General features: G+C 38.1%; 1 protein-coding gene across 1 annotated transcript in view; it reads right to left on the reverse strand.

The window, feature by feature from the left end:
- Positions 1-2913: 2913 nt before the first annotated feature.
- mbtps1 (membrane-bound transcription factor peptidase, site 1) overlaps positions 2914-20632 on the reverse strand; it is a 94555-nt gene continuing 76836 nt past the window's right edge. Inside the window, exons 19-23 of the mRNA XM_039763080.1 lie at positions 15650-15790; positions 14503-14634; positions 7971-8097; positions 7603-7733; positions 2914-3655 (exon numbers count right to left, since the gene is read on the reverse strand). Of these exons, the coding sequence (XP_039619014.1) occupies positions 3459-3655; positions 7603-7733; positions 7971-8097; positions 14503-14634; positions 15650-15790 (728 nt within the window). The 3' untranslated portion in view covers positions 2914-3458. The remainder of the gene's footprint in view (positions 3656-7602; positions 7734-7970; positions 8098-14502; positions 14635-15649; positions 15791-20632) is intronic.

A 20632-nucleotide genomic window follows, 5' to 3' on the forward strand; every position in this document is an offset into this window, starting at 1 on the left:
GAATTCCCAGCACGGTAGAGACCTTTAGTGCAGAACTTATGAGCACTGGAAAAAATGAAGATAATAAGATAGGTGACCAAAATTTAAAAAAAAATAAATTAGAACAGTTTGATAAAACTAAATTGAAAATTATCAGAATAAATCAGGGCACACACAACTGTGTGCTTTACTGTACACTAGCAAAAATTAGATAAAAGTTTATTCCAGTCTTATAGTTGTGAATGGCTTACAGCTTTTTCTTTTAAAACAAGTATACTTACACGGTTTAAGGTGGTCTTCTTAAAATAATTGCAAACATTAGATTTTTCGCTGCCATTTTATAATTTATGGATATTGTACTGTTAAACTAAAACAAGTAACTCTACTGTACATGCATTAGAAAGATTAAAAACAACAAATGATTTTTCCTAGAATGGCTCAAAAATGATTCTTTCAATAGAGCAGCTTTTAGATGACATAAAGTAACAGTGGAACATGGCAGCCTTGTTCCTATACTCAGTACCGCCGCTCCCTATATGCAGAGTACGCAGTCTGCGTAGGGCACCAACTCCCAGGGGGGCACCATCCCAGCTGCTCAAAAATCGTTTTATATATTATAATAATAAATTAATATTAATAATATACATATACAAATAAACAAAAATATAAACGTATATATTGCATTTTACGGTGAACGCAGAGTAGGCTAAGCACGATGATGGTAGCGTCCTTATGTATTTACTTTTATTTGAATATTCTATTTTGGCCCCTATAGTAGGTGTTTTTTTTATTATTTTATTTTTACTTCAGTAATATTTGGGGGAGGGGCACAAAAGTAAATTTCTGCTTAGCGCACCCATTTGGCCAGCAGCGGCCCTGCCTATTCTAACACCCGTGACTTGTGTTGTTGCGGACGTATGCAGTGCATGATGTCAATTTCAGGAACGGGCTTCTGTACAACAAGGAATACATCATGAAACTTAAGGCCATGTCACACTATGCAACTTTCCAGTCATTTTCAGTCATAATCCCATTTTCCTAATCTCAGTGAGTCTTCCAGTCTCCTAATGTAACATACACAGAGACTCGCACCAACTACTCTGTGACTCACTGCGATAAAATCAAACAGGTTTAACTGTCTTTAGCCACAGTGGCAGGTTTGTTGTATATAAGAGTCAACAACCAATGAATTCTCATTTAGAAGTGCAATGTATGTAATGAAGTGACAAAGAATAAGGAACCTCACAAACAGAATATACGCTCATCTGTCTGATATCCCTTTTTATATGTGCCATGACTAACTGAAGAGGAAAAGAAAAAGAGAAGAGATTGCGTCTGAACTCTCTGTATGCTGCATTAACCCTTTGTACAGCACCAGCCCAATCAGGCAGCTCACTATTGGCTGTCATAAAAAGGGACACACATGACTGTGACAGAATGCCAACACGAGATTGCTAAACATGACGTGGCCAGCAATTTTCAGCTGTGTAAACTGACATGGTCCAGCAATGAGCCAAGTAACTGCAGTCGGCAAGTCAGACATATCCAGTGAATAGAAGTTGTGTAATACAGCATCACCATTAAGATCTAAAGATCAAAATACTATGCTAAAGAAGGTATTACTATTTAAAAAAAACTACTTTGTGGCAATCATCAGAAACAAATATGCCAAGTTAACAATTGTTAGGAATGTTGCAAAAAGGCCAGAAAATATATGTGGAGTCATATGATGAGAGTCAAGCCCATTTGTTTACATTTTAGGGACTGTAACAAAGGCGCTATATAGGCGCCTGACCCGACACAGACGGACACGGAGGCACGTATAAAAATAAACAAACTTTTATTTTTCTTCACCCGTGGGCACACGTCTTCACCGTGACCCACAGGCAATACACAGTCCCAAAACACCCCTGCAACATCAAAACAATCTTTTTCTCCTCTACCACCACTCCTCCTGAAGCTTAGTCGTCTTCCTCCTCCCGACTCTCGCCCTTGAGTGGAGGTGGTTGGCCCTTTATAAAGCCCACCCGGAAGCGTTCCAGGTGTTTGACCACCTGGTCCTAATTGTACTTCCGGGTGGGGCTGAAGATTCGTCCAGTCGTGCTGCTGATTCCATGCAGTTCCCCCTAGCGGCCATCTGAGCCCCCAACCAGGCTGTGGAGGACTCCATCTACCGTGGAACCATGCAACAGGCTGGGGGATCACCGTCTGCCAGGGAGGCTGCCACCAAGTGTCCCGGAGGAGGTATTGAACTGCCCCTGGTTGCTCCCCCGGAACAGATGCAACAGGGGCGTTCCTGCTGGGCAATGGACCCGGCTGTCCGCCACAGGATGTTAACAATATGCATACCCACCAAAGTAAACTATTGATTACTCTGTATTCTTATACTTCAAAGCCTACCATCATTTTGAATTAACTTGAAAATCTGAAACCACTGTTCTCATAACTTCGTAAATGGAGCTGAAAAAGAAAAATGAAACCAAATAAACCAAGATTTGCATGCAAAGAACCAATTATGTTACATATTTAGTTGACAATCACATAGTGGGCTTAGTGGTCCCAAGTCAGTAGATTTACATCTGAGCTTCTGAAGGACGCATGACATGAAGGAGGAAGAAATGGTGCTGAGCTGTGTGCAGCCTTAACAAGCAGTCTGTTAAGAAGAAACACACACAACAATGAACAGCAGCAGTGAAATTATTACAGAAATGTCAAACAATCTATTCAGAGCTTTGTATTGTCGTTTTAATTTGACAGAAACACCTGCCCATAAGAAAGAAATGAAAAATTCTCTCCATAAATAAGACCTTGCTAATTTCAGTGATTCTAGGTTGGTTTAGTTGCCATGCTACACCAGATCAGATTATTTGCAGTAGGTAAATAAAGCTTCTTTTGAAGAAACCTCCCAAGAAATAAAAAAGATGGACACCTTTGTCAGCTTCATCTTGATAGTATATATTTTAGAAATCCGTATCTCCACCAACAACGGTGAAATTATGATTATTTACAAAATGTCATGGTAGATGCCATTTTATAAAAGACAGACAAGGACAGCAGCAGAAGTCACTATTGGCAAAAATATATATCACCCCCCAATAAAAAAAATTGTATCTATAATTAAACAAAACACAAATGTAATTTACAGCCCCCTCCAGAAAGTAATCGTATCCCTTTTAATTAATGTAAAATAAATAATAAAAAAAAAAACAAAAAAAAAAAGCGCAACCAAAAAAAGTGGCCACGTTTTGGTCATAATTAAGAGGCCACTTCTTAGGCCTGCACTAAATCAAATAATTTAATGTTTTTGGATTTCCATTTTTCTTAGTCTGAATTTCAGTTCCATATTTCGATAAAAAAAAAGATGAGATGTGATGGGATGTATGCTTTCAAAGCAAGCAATTGGATCCATGATCCGAAAGACTCTCAAGCAAAGAGTTATTAATAATCCACTCATCATTTTCCAAAAGTCTTCCTCCATGCTACACTGATGGTGATTTTGCTGCATGTGGCTGCTGCAAAAAAAGAGGCCTCTTCACCCTTGGTTTTCTTCTCTTTGGTTTGTTCTTAGACTTAGTGATCTGTACTACAAAAAAAGCCAAAACCACCATGGCCCCCAAGAAAGCAAACACTGGGATGGTCTGACCTACATCTTGATTGTAACGACCTGGCATTATACCTACAAGGTAAAAAAAAAAAAAAAAAAAAAAAGAGTATATATTATTAACTTCAGTGATTATTGAAACAAACCACATTTACTATACATTCTAATGGAATCACATTTGAGATTTAATAATGCAAAGAGAAAAACACCAAACACAGATTAAAATGTTAGTCAGCCAATGTACTTTGATTTCTTCAAAATGTCAAATATATTGTCTCTTTCTTTCAGGTGTGTAATAGAAACCACAGCATAGAGAGACGTGTGCGCATTGCAACAGGTACACATGTCGTAAATGTAGGAAAGACGGTCCTTGTGTGTGTGTGTGAACTGTTAACATTTGAATTTGATGATTGCATATAGCGCTGAACTGACCTCATAAAAGGTCATAAAATGAATAATTCCAAATATCATATACCTACGTCTCTGTTGTTTTTTTTTTTTGGACATCATAAACCATAAGGTGCATACTAATTCAAAAGCAGGAACACTCAGTAAAACTGAATAAAAAATAAAAAAATACAGTGATGGTGAGATACGAAGGCAGATTCACCAGCGTTTGTGTGTCAGCGTTTATCCCTCCAGATCAGAGAATGACTCACATTTACAGTTACTCCCAGTTTCAAATACAAACTAACAGCATCAGATCCCTAGGGCGGTAGTATGTATCGTGACTGAGAGAATAAAAGTGAAAAGAAAAAAAAAAAAACTTTTAACTTTTACATGTACAATACTATAAATGTACACAGTCTGTTACAGACGCAAACCAAACGTATGTGTGTACTGTATAATATTAACAATAAGAGCAGCTCACTACTGAAAACAGTAAACATAGGAGACAGTCAGGATCAAACCGGGGACTCTTGATTACAAGTCAGCAAATCTTACCGCTATGCCACGGAAGCTGTTGTATCATCGTTGAACCTTTTGTGAAAGTGTTTATTTGATCTTTGGACTTCAGGCTTCACACTTTCTATAGTTTATGCCTACATTTTGTAACATTTATTATTAAAATATGAAAAAGTTTGTTTTAACAATGTGTTTACACAGATTACTGTAGAAACGGAACACACATGAAATGCATGTGTTCCAAATAAGAATCTATTATTTCCACTCTAAAACTCCAGCACTTCACTCCCAGATCATGTCATCAAACAAGGCATGAGCTGGGAGAACTTTGTGAACGTTCTGCGATGGTGGGGGGATGGAATAGCAGGCTGCTTGCTGCTTGTCTTGATCAGCACATTTACAGGACAAAAGATGCTGACGGAGAGGTGTGAATGGATTTAAGGTGGGCTGGATTTATGAGTTTTCTCGTAGGCTCTGGTAAATCTTGTGTTAAACCAACACATACTTGGGGGTTAATGCACCCCTGGACACCAAATACTTTTTAGCGTCACTTTTTAAGTAAACGTCACAATTCACAAAGAAAATGTGAAATTTTAATAATGGAACACATTTTTTTTCATGCAAAGAGCATCAAAATTACTGCAACACTGATTAATTTACACACTGCAAATGAACTGTAAAAACTATAAAAAATAATAAAAAAAAAACCACTATTGCAACAATCTATTATTAGATGTTCAAGGTGCAACTGAAGCCAAATGATGAAATTCAGTAAATCACGAGCCAACTGCGCTTGAACTGGCAGCACGCAAACACACAGAGGTGAACGCTGATGATTACAGGCTTGTCTAGTGCAGCGGCTGAATCCCAGGGACAGAGGTGCTGCAGTTCTACCGGGGCTGGCAGTGCTCTTGAGCTGACTTGATCAATGAATGTATGGCACTGACTTATCAGCTCCGGAATGCTGCCAAATTCCTCTGTGAAGCAAATATAGCAGGTTGTGGCGTTCAATAAATGTATGTCGCCGAATATACTCGCCACCTGCGTGCTGGCAAATTGCACTGAGACGCAACTACAGCCGGTTGCAGCATTCAATGAATATACATCCCCGAATATACTTGGTTCCGGCGTGCTGGCAAATTGCACTGAGAAACAACTTTAGCTGGCTGCGGAGTTCAATGAATGTACGTCGCCGCATATACTCGGCTTCGGCGTGCTTCTAAATTGCACTGGAAACCGACTCTTGCCGGTTGCAGCAGTTTAAGGGTTAAGTGAATATGATTTCAGTTATGTTTACTAAGTTACGTGTTTGGAGCTATACTGTAGTACACGAGTGAATATTTGTAGCTGAGCCGTCCTAGTTTTTTTGTCTTCTTTTTCATATAATATTTGAGTTCATATGAATAGTAAACCATCTCTAACTAACGTTAGGTAACTTGTGTTTTGGAGTATATCAGTAATTAGCTTGTTACATATTTTATTCTGTTATTATTTTTATTTTGGCATAATATAGTACATGATGTGATCAACTACAACACTTTTCCTTCAGAGTGTGATGATTAAAACATCTTTCTCTGTCTGCAAAATCATTCTTGTGTATTCCTGCTACCTCTAGTCCCTCTGAGCGTCTCTTCTCAGCAGCTGGGAGCATTGTCTCAAAGAAGAGAGGCAGCCTCACACCAGAGCATGTCGAAATGCTCACGTTCCTGCACTGCAATCAGGAATATATGAACTGAATCTTTCAAAAACTGTACATTATTATTTATTTTATTTGTATTGAAGCTTTATTTAAACTTATAGACTTTAAGACACACTAGTGGCCATTTTTGGTTAAGTTAAATGCACTTTTTTTGTTTAAAGACTATGTGCATTTTAGTTTGTATTGTTTAATGCATTTCTTTTTTATTGTGATGGTCACACTAATATAAAACATATGATTATTTTCAAATTCATATGTTTCACTGTTTGTAATTTTAATTTGATTATTATTCATTTTAATTGTGTTAACGCAGAGACATCAGGGTGACATTCACAGGTGGATAGACGTGAGCAGATGAGGTAAGACATGCACTAGAGCCCAGAACAGGATGTGCAACCACAGATCGCAGGCATCAGAATAGTCAGGCATGAAATAATCGTGACTAATCAGGGAAAAAATTGAACGATTAGTCGACTACCAAAATAATCATTACTTGCAGCCCTAATTCTGACTATAAACAGACAGATACTTGTATTACAGGCTAGAAAATACTGTGGTGAACACTGAACTATTACAACCACTGTGAAAAAGGGCCCAAAGCCCTAAGACATTATACTACCATGTAAGGCCATACTGTGTAATAAACCTATTGTTGATATGTATTCTACATATTTTCACAAGTAAAATACTAAAAGAATTAATACTAAAATTGTACTTTTCTTATTCATGTTAAAAAGCTTTAGAACAAAGTGGCTTACTAATTAAGCAAAATATATTCCAGCTATTCTGCACTCCCCTAAACATTTTAGGCGACACTATGCAACATGTAATTCTTTTAACAAATCCTAATTACTTTTGTCCACACTTTTAGGTTTCTCTGATTAGACGGATAACAACCTCTTGTTTTTATCGACAAATACCATTGGATGTCTTATATAACACACTGACAAATATAAATGATAGATGGGGAATTTAACATACGTTGCAGAATGGCATACTGAAGCAGTAAAAGGATGGCCCAAGGCAGGGCTACTTACATAACACAATGTGCTAATGTTAAGAAATACTTAATTTAAACACCACAATCAAGATGGTCAAGCACAGAGTATATCAGTTTACTCTAATACAAAGGTGCATATTCAAGGACAGGGAAAAAAAGTATATCAAGATGCGAGCATTTTTGAAAATTACTTAAATGTGGAGTTTTAAGAAAACTAGGAAAAAAGGTTGCTCTCCCTGTTGTGATGTATGATGTGTGCTAGTGAAACATGGTTAATGAGGGCAAGACGAAAAACAAAGGAGGAAGGACTATATATAAGGGTAATTATGGTAAAGAAAGACATTGTTTATTCTATTAGTGAGATATAGATATATATAATTTGCTATGCCAGTCCCTTACAAATTAGACAACACTTACCCCCTGGAATGTCCCAAGCACCACTCTCTCCAGGGGACAAAGGCCTCACTTGTGGGCGGTTCTGTCTGAAGTTTGGTAAAACCACTTTGTCCAGGTCTATTGAGAGGAGTTTCTGGTGTTTCCACAGATTGCTGTAAATTAATTAAATTCAGCTTAGTTAAGACTGATTTTATTGTTATCACTGAAGTGCAAAATGTATCCAGCTCTAACTTAGACGGTCTAATCATACCACCAACTACAGGTTTTGGCAATTTGTTATTCTATACAAGCTGTTAACATTAAAAATGACAGAGTAACCAGCAACTAATAACAATGAATAACCTTTACAGAGACACAAGCACAACTGACTGAAGTTGTAGAATACAAACCTTGGCGCAGTATCATTGAGGGGATGTGGCTTTGCCCAAGACAGATGTGGACAGGCAGGGAGGGGACGGGGCTTTGGATCTCCCAGGTGAGCTTCAAGAACCTTAGAATAGCGATACAAGTGGTTTCCTTTGAATCAGAAAAAAGAAATGAGAACACCACCCAATATGTAAAACAAAGCCAAAAGTGAAAAACTACAACAAAAACATCAAGTAAAAACACAAAAAATAAAATAAAAAGGGAACTGCCTATTCTTTACACTTCCAAAACTATACTGCAAATCCTACCTCTGGTCAAGCATAAAAAGACAAAAAAATAAATAAATAAATCTTTATCAGACCTCTTTTTAACAGTACAGTATCAGTGCTTTAAGAAGTAAATCATCCAAATTTCACAATCATGTTTTGACTTGGACAAACATGTTTAAGCAAGAGAATAACCACACTTTCCAGGCTAGTTAAACTGCTTTAACATGTTATGTTTTTAGAAAGGGACGTTGGCAGCACATCAGCACACAGTAAATAAAGTGGCAAGGCCTCTGCATTAAGCAAATTAAAATAGCTTTTAAATTAGCCTTTTTCTCTGCACATACTGCCACACCTTTTGTTCAATGAAGGTAAAGAAAATGTTTGTTGTAGAACAATTGAGTGATGAACTTTTGATATGGCATCATTACCAAATACAGTACACCCCCAAAATTTGCGGGGGTTAGTGCACCCGTGAAATGTGAAAAACTGCTAATTTTGGATGTGGTTAAAAAAATGCCTATTTTCATAGTTTTAACCCTAAATATGCCCCTAAAACACTTTAATTTTAAACTCAGCTTAATACATTACCTAAAAATAAACAATGTAAAGGTAAACCTGTATGCTGTACTGCTATGTCTCCCGCAGTACTAGAATGTAAAATACTGTACCAATGTTACCGCTATATGTACTGTAATTCATGCAAGCGTATTTTCATTACCAGAAGCCTCAGACGGTGCAGCTCGTTTCGGCGGCATCTTGGGGCTTTAACCGTTAAACTACCATATACTTGGGGGTTAATGCATCCCTGGATACCAAATATTTTTTTGCTACACTTAGAGTAAATGTCACAATTAAAGAAAAAGTGAAATTTTAATGGAACAAATTTTTTTCATGCAAAGAGCATCACAATTACTGCAACACTAATCATTTTACACACTGCTAATGAACTGTAAAAACTATTTAAAAAACTACTGGAACAATATGTACAAAATGCGCTTAAACTGGCTGCATGCAAGCAGACAGAGGTAAGTGCAAATGCTTGCAGGCTAGTCTTAGTGCAGTTTGAACTTCATTCAAACACTTCAAACAAACATGTCTCATGCAGTTAGTTATCAAACTATTATTATACAATAGAAAAACATCATAGGGGAGCACCCCCCCAGAGATCCACAAGTTGAATGAGAATGTACAGATAGTCCTACTGGTAGTTCCTGAAATGGTGAAGACGGGTGGACGGGTTCAGTTCTCATGTACACAGGCAGACGGCAGACAATTCAGACGCATGAAACGATCCAGGACAAAATGAATAAGGACAGGTAACCCAAAAGAATGCAGACAGACAGGAACTTGAAACACAAATTACTAAAACTTCTTTTTTTTTGCTTTTGGTCACCGGCCCCCTTTTTAAAAGCCGTGTTGACATCCTTTGACCAGCACCCTCAGCAGAACACCAATCAAAGCCACTGTAGGGACTGCTGGGAGTACCAGTTTCAAATTCTACTGCTACTTTCACCATCCCAAGTCGCGGTTTTCTCTACAGCTGCTTCCTGTTCTCTCTACAGTACAGTATTGCCACGAAAAAAGCCAGAAAAATTGCGGAGGATATTGGTGGTTTCCGCTAACAATTGTTAGTTAGGTTCTAAGAAAAAATCCGCAAATGACTGAGGCCGTGAACTCTGAACCGCGACTTCGCGGGGGTCTACTGTATAACTCTCTAAAGCACAGTCTTTCATGAATTTTGGGATTGGATCTACAAGGACAGTCCTGTAGACACTGTTATAAAAATAATTGTAAAAAAATTGCTTCATACTTGTTAATATGGATGTGGCACACACTGCAACCACACTGATTTTGCTGCATAACATGAATATGTAAATGAAATCTGCTGTGCTATTTTACACTGCATCTCAGCTCAAGTTTAAATTATCAGTAGAGATGGAGGCAGCAAAAGACCATAGAATCCTAAATGGTATTAAGCTTAACATCCCTACAACATCCTAAATGCAGACAATAACATCCATCCATCCATTTTCTAACCCGCTGAATCCGAATACAGGGTCACGGGGGGTCTGAAGTAAATAGATAAATTATACATAGAATACATTTTATTCTTAAATAGCACTGTCATGGAGTTCAGCAAAGATTTTTAAATCCAAAATGAGTATACACTTTTCAAAAACAAAACAGTAATACAAGAGTAATGGCTTCGGGACTATGTAGACACCGGACTCCAGCCAACTCTCCAACCTGTCAGACGGCCACCACATGTAAGGTCAATGTCACTCATGCAGTATTAATAGCAAGCACTAAAGTGATTTCCTCTTCAAAATGAAACTAACTGAAAAGTCTGTTTTATAATACTACAGAAAATGACTACCATCATCGAGGACTCTCTTATTACCAATGCTGACATGACTGCCTTGGTCCCAGGATGTAAGGTGGCTCTACATTGTATATGTGCTCATGGAGATCTCCTCTGCTGACTCCTAATAATTTTCAGTTAAAAGATTTAGGATTACGATGACTGAAATCTAAATAGTTATGAATAGTTTGGGTGTCTGTCTTGATTAAAAAGGGATTCTTGTCTAGCGTCACAACAGTATAGGTTCCGGTTTACCTTGACCTTATACAGGGTAAGGCACTTTTAGAAAATAAATAATTGACCATTTGAAGTGGGTGGAAAATATCTTTTGTGGCCACATACTGTATATATCCCCAACACAGAAAGTGCTGTGGAAGAAGTATTTGTCCCTTCCTATTACCATCTGTTTTCCCACGTTTTACTAAATGTAAGTGCTCAAACCTTTATACAACGCATATTACTTAAAAAAAAGGGGAACCTGAGCAAACACACAATACAGTTTATAAATCATTACTTTCCTTGTTTAACGAAGAACATAATCACTCATGTGTAAAAGTAATTGTCCTCACAGATTCAATACTTGGTTGCAGAACCTTCAGCAGAAATAATTGCAACTAAATGCTTCCTATAATTCGATATTAGTTTTTCACATTGCTGTGCTGTAAAACTAATTAAATTCAGACACTTTGGTAAGTCTGCAAGAGTGAACTTTCATTTCTGGCCAAGCTGTATAATCTCTAGGTTTTTAATTAGGTGATTCAAAAACTTTTATTTTATTTCTACTGAGCTGCTCAGTTGTAGACTTGTGCTTTGGGTCATTGTCCAGCTTCATAACTTAATGATGCTCCAGTTTCAAGCCACAGACTGAACATTCTCTTTAAGAATATTGTGGTAAAAAGCAGAATTCTTGGTTTCTTTGGCAAGTCTTTCAGGTTCTTAGGCAGGAAACATTCTAAATCTTCATACTACCATTCCCATGTTTTATTAAAGTAATGACATTCTTACTTTAGAATTCTTTATTAACTTTGAGACAAAGTAGGATCAGATGCTTATTGATTTCAGGAAAACATTGGCTGACTATTCCCCACTGCTCATCAATGGTTCTGCTGTGGAGACAATAAGCAGCAACACGTTTCTTGGTGTGTATAATTCTGATGACCCCCTTCTGGACCGTCAACACCAAATCTGTTGTCAAGAAGGCACAACTTTTTTTTCCTGCAGAGACTGAAGTGAATTGACTTGCCACAACCCTTTCTTATCAGCTTTTACTAATCACTAATAACTATGGAGATCACCCTGAAAAACTGTATCACTGTTTGGTTTGGGAACAGCAAAGCTCATTATCACAAGATTCTGCAGCACTTAGTGAGGACAGCTGAGAGGTTATTGATTAACAGCTCAGCTACAAAGGAAAGAGCTCAGCTCACAAGATATCTCCCAGAATTAACTTCTGTGTTATGTACAAGAATATGCAGAACCAGTTGGAAACTTGACATGACGGGACGCATGCTCCAGTGGACGCTCCCACTACGGAAGTGTTTTACTGTTTATACTTGCGCGCATACTTTACGTAAATCTGGAAGAATCCGTGCGAGATATTATCACGATGAGAACAGGTTCGGCTTCGCTGTGTTATGAATTGCCTTGAACACCCATTAAATTCCGATGACACCTTGTCACAATATCTCTGAAAAGGATGTTTAATGATTAAATCCATCAATCCAGGGATGTGTCCATTCCAGCAAGCATTGCGCACAAGGCAGAAACAATCCTTAGACGGGGCATCAGCTCATCGCAAGGTGAATACAAGCACTCACATACACTAGTACCATTTTAGTGTCACCAAATCTGCATGTACGCTACAAGCACGGAATACCAGCGACATGACTCTTTGCAAGACAGCAGTGCTACTGCTACCCCACTGTGTCACCCCCATAAGGATTCTAAATGTGCAGAGAGTTGGAATATCATATATTTAATGTGTTCTGTGTGGCAATCTATTGCTGTTTGCCACTGCTGTCAGGTCAGGAAAAAGTCGCAGAAGCTCGTAGCGATTAAAAACTGGGATGACATTCACAACAGTCTGCTTTAATAATAAAGTAAACTATGAGGTTAAAGTGGACATTTCAATATTAAAGCCAAAATTTTCACTTTTCAACATGTCCTTATTTTTTTTTCTCTGTGGCTGTATATTATGTTGCTGTTTTGAAGTTGCATAAAAAAAAAAAACACAAGAACAGTACAAAAGATGGTAATGAGACTTTTATAATGTATCGTGTCATAACGATGGGGAATATGCGACGCTTAAATATAAAAGCACCACAAATGCATCTGTATGTCAGCATTTTGCTTCACCACATCAAACATCGAAGCGTACACACTGATCCTGTGGGATCTGCATAGCGACTTTCTTTCTCATGTAGATAGTAAACAAACTCTTGACGTCACATGCCAACTTTTAAAACACTGTGCCCTGCGAATTTTTGCTGATACTGCAACTTGCGCAAGTGTCTCGTTAATTTCGGAGGACCTGTCCATAGGATGCATCAAATGAATGCTGGAAACGCGTGGCAGCCATGATGCATGCACGTACGCGTTCTGAGCGTGAAGTATAAATGAGCCCTAAAGGGTAAATTATGACCAAAAGTTAGCACATTTTTCTTCACACTGAGAGCTACAGAGACATGGAAAACATTACCAAGTAGTGTGGTAGACAGTAGGACTTTAAGGACTCTCAAATTCTAATTTGATATTATTTTGGAGAGATTAGGTGGGTAAGACTGGCAAAACGTTGTTATTCTGAATGTTCTGCTCAAAAACGTTTTTGCCATGTTTTTACATTCTTAATGTGGAGACTGCCGAGACACATGAAATCCATTTGCAAGAATACAACAGTGTGACGAAATAACTCAAGGATACTTCTGATAAAATGTAACAGATTGGCTACTTTTTGCCTATAATTTTTACATTTAGTTATATAATAAAGGGAAAATGTTGCAATAAATTGTGGAACTGCACTGTAGTCATATATTGCAAAACATAACAAAAATGTAATATTTTCATTTTAATACCCTCCTTTGCAATTTCCATCCTAACAACTTTTCCAGTACTGATGAACACAGCTTTAAGATCATAAGGCCATCATTTCCTGTGGTAAAACTGCTATGACCACTGCATGTACTACTGAGGAAACTATTTGACAGTACAGAAACCTGACATCTGCAGAAAGGATTTAATGAATGTATTAAATAAGTTAATTTTGCATTGGGCTAATATTGTGGACAAAATGGCAAATGCATTGATGGAAGATAGTAGTTGCTTTTAAGGTTATAACAGAATACATTCAAATGAGCAAAGCTAAAAACGGGCGGTACGGTGGCGCAGTGGTAGCTTAGCTGTCTTGCAGTTAGGAGACCTGGGTTCACTTTCCGGGTCATCCCTGCGTGGAGTTTGCATGTTCTCCCCATGTCTGCGTGAGTTTCCTCCGGGTACTCCGGTTTCCTCCCAGAGTCCAAAGACATGCAGGTTAGGTGCATTGGTGATTCTAAATTGTCCCTAGTGTGTGCTTGGTGTTGTGGGTGTGTGTGTGTGCCCTGTGGGGCTGGCGCCCTGTCCAGGGTTTGTTTCCTGCCTTGTGTCCTGTGTTGGCTGGGATTGGCTCCAGCAGACCCCCGTGACCCTGTAGTAAGGATATAGTGGGTTGGATAATGGATGGATGAAACTAAAAACAGGATATAGTGGGTTGGATAATGGATGGATGGAAACTAAAAACAAAGTGTAATCACTTTGAAAGATATTGCAAGAATAAAATTAAAACAAAAATTCTGTGAACACGTGACTGTGTTCATAAAGTACACAACAGTATTTTGATAAATTATCAATGCAGTTCTTTACACCTGAATGTATCAGCTGTTAAGATATTACCTTCCAGTCTCTCAGGAAGAGGGTGATCCAAGCCAGTAGGAGGCTGTACTCTGTTTTCTGAGTGACTAAGGCTAGTAGGCATTACACCAAAGGAAGTGTAATGAAGGAGAGAATCCAGTAGCCAGAAACAATCTAAGATAAGGGAAAAAAAAACAAAACACAAGACAGTTTATCAACAGCAAGAACTAAAGGACTGGCTTCTTATGTTTTCAGCTTGTGTAACTGTACTATGCCATACTCAGGATGGTGTTCAATATGTTACAGTTACTGGTTATTAAAACTGACAACACTCATCTGACAAGTCTATTCAGTTAACACTACCCACTTAGAAACCAATATTTTAAACATGTGATAACAAGTAAATGGACTACTTCATTACCTCCATATTCAAGTTCAAAGTTTAGATAAGCTATTTAACTAGGAATGTACAATCAAAAATTAGACTTGATTAATGCCTAATTCACTGGTTAAAACAAGAATTAAAATATAATTACCATGCCATGCAAGGTGGTAATTGGCTCCTTAATTAACTTTCACCTTCATCCATATACGTGATTATTGTTTTTAATTAATAAAATTAATTTAACATACTGCAAGGACAAAAACATTAGGAATACTTCATAAATAGTGTAAGAGAACTGATTTATGCTGTTCATACCAAAATACATCAATGCTCGCACCTCCACATTAGGTCACTGGGGTTTTCTTTTGTTGTTCTTTCATATGCCAAAGAGGAGTGTGCTTAAGGTTAAGTAACTGTCCCAGTGGGAGATTCTGGGTGTGTGCTCAGTTGTTCCCTGCATTACATTTATATTCTGTCCAGAAATGGTGTCAAGTTTTGCATCCACTGTTGCTACCCTGAACCAGATTAAGTGGATCTAATAACTAATGGAAGGAGCTAAACTACACGTAAACATTACTGTAAATTTAGTTTAATCCCCTCATCCAAGGCAACTTTCAATACACATGAAACAGTTGCAGAGTAAGCAGGCAAAGAGACTTGGTCAGAGTCTCAAAGTGAGCTGGGAGTGGAAATTGAACCAGCACACTTGTGGTTTACCCATTACACAACACTGCCTTCCTATTTTACATTCTTATTCTATTTTCTTATTTACAACTGTAAACAAAGAATGCACTATAGCCTTACCTTTCTGCCTGTGACTGTCATCGATACAATTTGAATCTCCATATAAAGCAATTCTACCGCCTCCATCAGAGGGAGTTTGGTAAAGGCCTAATATTGGAACATTCTCCACAATAGATGTTTCTTGTTTCAGTACTTCAAGTCCTATAAAAAAGAGGGGCCAAACAAGGCAAAGAAACGCATAAATGTCTCTTAAGATTACAGTATATAATTAAGAAAACACTTTGCAAACAAATTACAGTATTTGAGACTACACCAAAAGGTATTTCATTTAGCAAGGAAGACAACTGATTAATGGAATGCCAAAAAAAATCTAAAACAGCAAATTAAAATGAAACTGGACATTTTGATGAATGTTTTTCAAAAACCGATTAATACAACTATTCTGTGACAGGGTAATCCATTAAAAAAAAGTTGTTATGGATTATGGTTCATTCTCTATTCAATATCAAGCTCTCTCCCAACTTGCATTTATGATAAATTAAAACTTCCTTAGCCAAAAACCAGTATTGCTCAAAAAGTTTGACAAATTCGCAGCCTGCTCAAGAAGTGTCTTGTCCAAATCCAATTGTAAGAAAAAGTGTATTAAAAAACAATATTGTCCAACTCACTATGCAACCTAAGCTACAGGAACAAAGAAGAAACTAAGCATTTCACTACATATCATACCGTATGTGACAATAAATAATACATAAATAATAAATAAACAATAAAATCTGTAAAGTGATCACCACAGTTATAGAAATATACTGGAGGAGAAAAAGACAATTATTATCATGATCACATAAATAGTACAGTATAATAATACACAGTACTAAACTGAAAAAGTAATGTTAACAGAATTAACAAGCAGCATTTGCTGGCTTGCCAATTCAGAATGAAAGTTATAAAGACCCTGTGTACTCATTTGCAGATGGTCTTTATGTTCCCATAACACAATTCCATGTTTTAGTCCAAATAAAATAATAAAAAACATCTTTCATACACTAAAAAAAATCACTTCATAAACATTAGAGAAATGAGTGATGAGGTAAGGATTACAGTGTTGAATATTCATTCAACCCTTAGCAAGAAAGCAGACACATCTATAAGCTGAGACAGTGCTGTTCATGATATTGATATACACAAGCATTAATTTACCTGACCTAACAGAATAAATGTGAAAGAACACAAATATTACTTATACCATATGGCCAAAAAATTTGATGACACCACGCCATGACGCCTATATAACCCCACTTGACTTCCAGTTTCAAAGCTATGGGGATTAATATGGATTTGGCCACCCCATAACCATCTCCATTTGTCTAGGAAGGCTGTCCTGAAGATTTTGGAGTGTGTCAGTAAGAATTTGTGCCCATTCCAACAAAAGAGCTTTTGTGAGGTGTGGCAGTTACGTTGGATGCGAAGACCCGGCTCACAATTGCCATTCCAATTAATCCCAACAGTATTGCTAAGGGGTTCAAATACATTAATTAGGTCATAATAAGACTTAATGTTTTATTTTATGTGGTGCATTTTTTCATAGGAATATAGGATTATTTCAATAATATGTAGCTTTTAAATTAATAAACTTTGTAAATGAAACTATAAAGCTCATAATGGAAGACTAGCATTGTTTTGTGTGTATTTAAACATGGAATGGCATTTTATGGACAGAAGGTTTAATATTAATTAATGAGCAGTAAAGTGGGCGGATGGGAAATATGCAAATATAAAAAAATTCTAATATAACACCATGACTACTGGACTGTACAACCTTTAAGTTCAGATAAAATAACCTGTTAGTGTGTGCATGCACACCTGTAAGAACATAAGAAATAAGTGATCTGGACTTTTTTATTCAACATGTTATTGTCAACTGCATCAAGAGGTTTACTTACCTTGGCAGCAACATTCATGTCTCTAATGACTCTTCCCATGAAGTCAGTAGGCGGATTGGGAGAGTGTGAAGGGTATTGAGGTTGCTGGAAAGGGGTGTGGTGCTCTCGATATCTTTGCAAGAGGACAAAGGTCCAAGTCTTTGGAGTCCTGGTGTTTCCTGTCTTGCTATATGGTTGCGAGACATGGATGCTATTTGGTGATCTGATATGAAGCCTGGGTTTCTTCAGTTTCGTGTCTCTTTGGAGAATCCTTGGGTGCTGCCTGTTTTGACTTTGTGTTTAACACTAGAATTACCAGAGCCTATTCTACTAGTAGAATATAAAAAACGTTTCTGTCAACAATCTATTATTTCCACTCTAAAACTTCACTCCCAGAAAATCAATCAAGGCATGAGCTTGGAGAAATTTGTGCACGTTCTAAGTTGGTGGGGGGATGGAATAGTCGGCTGCTTGCAGCCTGATTTTTATCAGCACATTTAGATGACAAAAGACGCTGGTGGAGAGCTGTGAACGATTTTAAGAAGCGATTTAAGGTGGGATGGATTTACGAGTTTTTTCATAGGCTCTGGTAATTCTAGTGTTAACGTGTGGTTACTCACGGAGTCCCAAATGAGACACATTACCTGAATTATGAGGGAGTGTCAGATACGGAACTATGGCCAGGGTGATATGGCTTACGGGATCTTCAATGCTGAAGACCCAAGTGGCTGGACAGGCAAAAGGGACACCCAGGTAACACCTGGCTACAGCAAACAGTCATTTTCGGAAGGTGGGACTAGACCACATGGTGGGGTTTGCCAAATGGGATACCAAGGTGTTTTGTCATGTGGTGGGTGTAGCAACGTGCTGTACCAGTGCATGCTTCCCAACCTAACTTGACAAATAAGCCCATTGACAAATTATCAGTAGTCTAATTTCAGCTAATGCAACTGTTTACCAATATTTGCCAAAATGAATACTTCACTGAAGCTCTGTAAAAAAGATTTTGAGAACACTTGAGGATACAGAGTAAGACTGTGCAATGGCTTGCTCTTTAGCTGGATTAAGAAGAAATGTCTCTGAATTCACATGGATACCTCTACTAGTTTAAGAAAAGACTCCAGTGGCTCAATGTGGACTACCTGATCCAAAGCTTGCTGTTCAGACTTTGATTTAAATCGTACAGTATGTATGTTTTCATCCATTTAACTACTATTTGCCACTAATACTAATACTAAAATGGCACTACTTTGTGTTTGTCAACACTAGCAATCTCCGAGAAGTTGTGGGATGTTCCTAATTAGCCTAGGTCCTGCAATAAAACAAGGAGATGTCCTCTTAGTGTTGGAAAACTGGGTAAAACAAGCTGTGAGCTGTAGTCCCAGAAGCATGCAGCATATGCCAAGGCTCCAGGGGATTAGTTTAGTGGGTTGTATGTGGTAAACAAGGTTTAAAGTAAACTATAGTCGCATTTCATATTGTTCACCAATGAAAAAATGAATCTAAGAGGCTAATATAGTGCTTTTCATGACAATGACACAGTTTTGACAATAAAACAATTGTTCAATGGGGCTGAGGTCAAAGGTCTGCGTAGGCCACTTGAGTTTCTCCACACCAAACTCACTAAACCATTTCTTCAAGGCCCAGTTTTGTGCTTAAGAGCAAAGTCATGCCGGAACAAAAAAAGGGCTTCTCCAAACTGTTGCCACAAAGTTGGAAGTGCACAATTGTCTAAAATCTTTGTATGTTTTAGCATTAACTGTAACATACAATGGAACCAAGGGTCCTTGGCCAAATCCTGAAAAACAGCTCATTTATCTCTTGTGATGTATGGCCGGCTGTTCATCCTGGCCAATACCCCCACACTGCCAGGTGGAGCCCTCCCTGAAATATGGAGATGCCCCGAAGACCAGCATTGCATTATGGACATTGGAGTCTTTATTCACAGCCTTGCTGGATACCATGGGGGCCGCCAGGAGTCGCTGCAGGGAGGCCCAGAGACTATTTGCCTTACGCCCAGGAAGTACGTCATAATCACATGGACAAAGAGAACGATGTGCTTCCTAGGTGAAAAAAGGATTTTTATCTGACCCGGAAGTGTTCCAGGTCATATGGACAGAGAGGGTGAAACGCTTCCAGGTCGAGGAGTATAAAGGACTGTGGGAGATCCCAGACAGACGAGCGGAGTTGGGAGGCAGGGTGGCTAAGCGTCTGGGAGTTTGGAGGATTGGTTATTGTTTATTTGTTTATTGAGTATTGTGGAGAAGAGTGTGCTTTGTGCACTTATTATTATAATAATAAATCAATTATTTGGACTTTTATCTTGTGTCTGACGTGGTGTCTGAGGGTACAAGGGCGCCAAAAGCCCTAAACTGTCACACTCTCCGCCACCAAACTGTACAGTAGGTATTATGCAGATAAGGTAGCACTCTCCTAGCATCTTCCAAATCCAAATTCATCCATCAGACTACCAGATGGCAAATCGTGATCCATTACTCCAGAAAATAACTTTCCACTGCTCCAGAATCCAATGGCAGCATACACTACACCACTCCATTAATCATTTTAACAGTGTTTGTCAATGGAGATCACATGGCTTTGAGCTTGATTTGATGCACATGTAAACAATGGGCACAGCTGAAACGCCTGAATTTAATAATTTGGAAGGTGCATTTCTGACAGCCAACATCCATAACAAAGTTTCTAACAGTCAAGATCTCAAAACCTCTCAAGTGCTACCTTCCGAACCCTTTAAGTGTTTCAAATTATCACCATCATGAAAGCACTGAACTTTTTTGGCCAAGCCAGAGATTAACACTAGAATTACCAGAGCCTACGAAAAAACTCGTAGATCCATCCCACCTTAAATAACTTCTCACCTCTCCGTCAGTGTCTTTTGTCCTATAAATGTGTTGATAAGCAGCAAGCAGTCTGCTATCACATCCTCCACTGGTGCACAGTTTTCTCAGCTCAAGTCGGTTTACCTGCGTGTCAGTTGCTTGGAGTTGTATAGAGTGAGAAGTCAAGCAAAATCACCCCTTTTATAAATACTATATCGTTATATGGAACACACGTATTTCATGTGTGTTCCGGGTCTTCAGCGATCTATGTAAACACATCGTTA

The sequence above is a fragment of the Polypterus senegalus genome, chromosome 9 (assembly GCF_016835505.1).
Source record: "Polypterus senegalus isolate Bchr_013 chromosome 9, ASM1683550v1, whole genome shotgun sequence".
Classification (NCBI taxonomy): Eukaryota; Metazoa; Chordata; class Cladistia; order Polypteriformes; family Polypteridae; genus Polypterus; species Polypterus senegalus.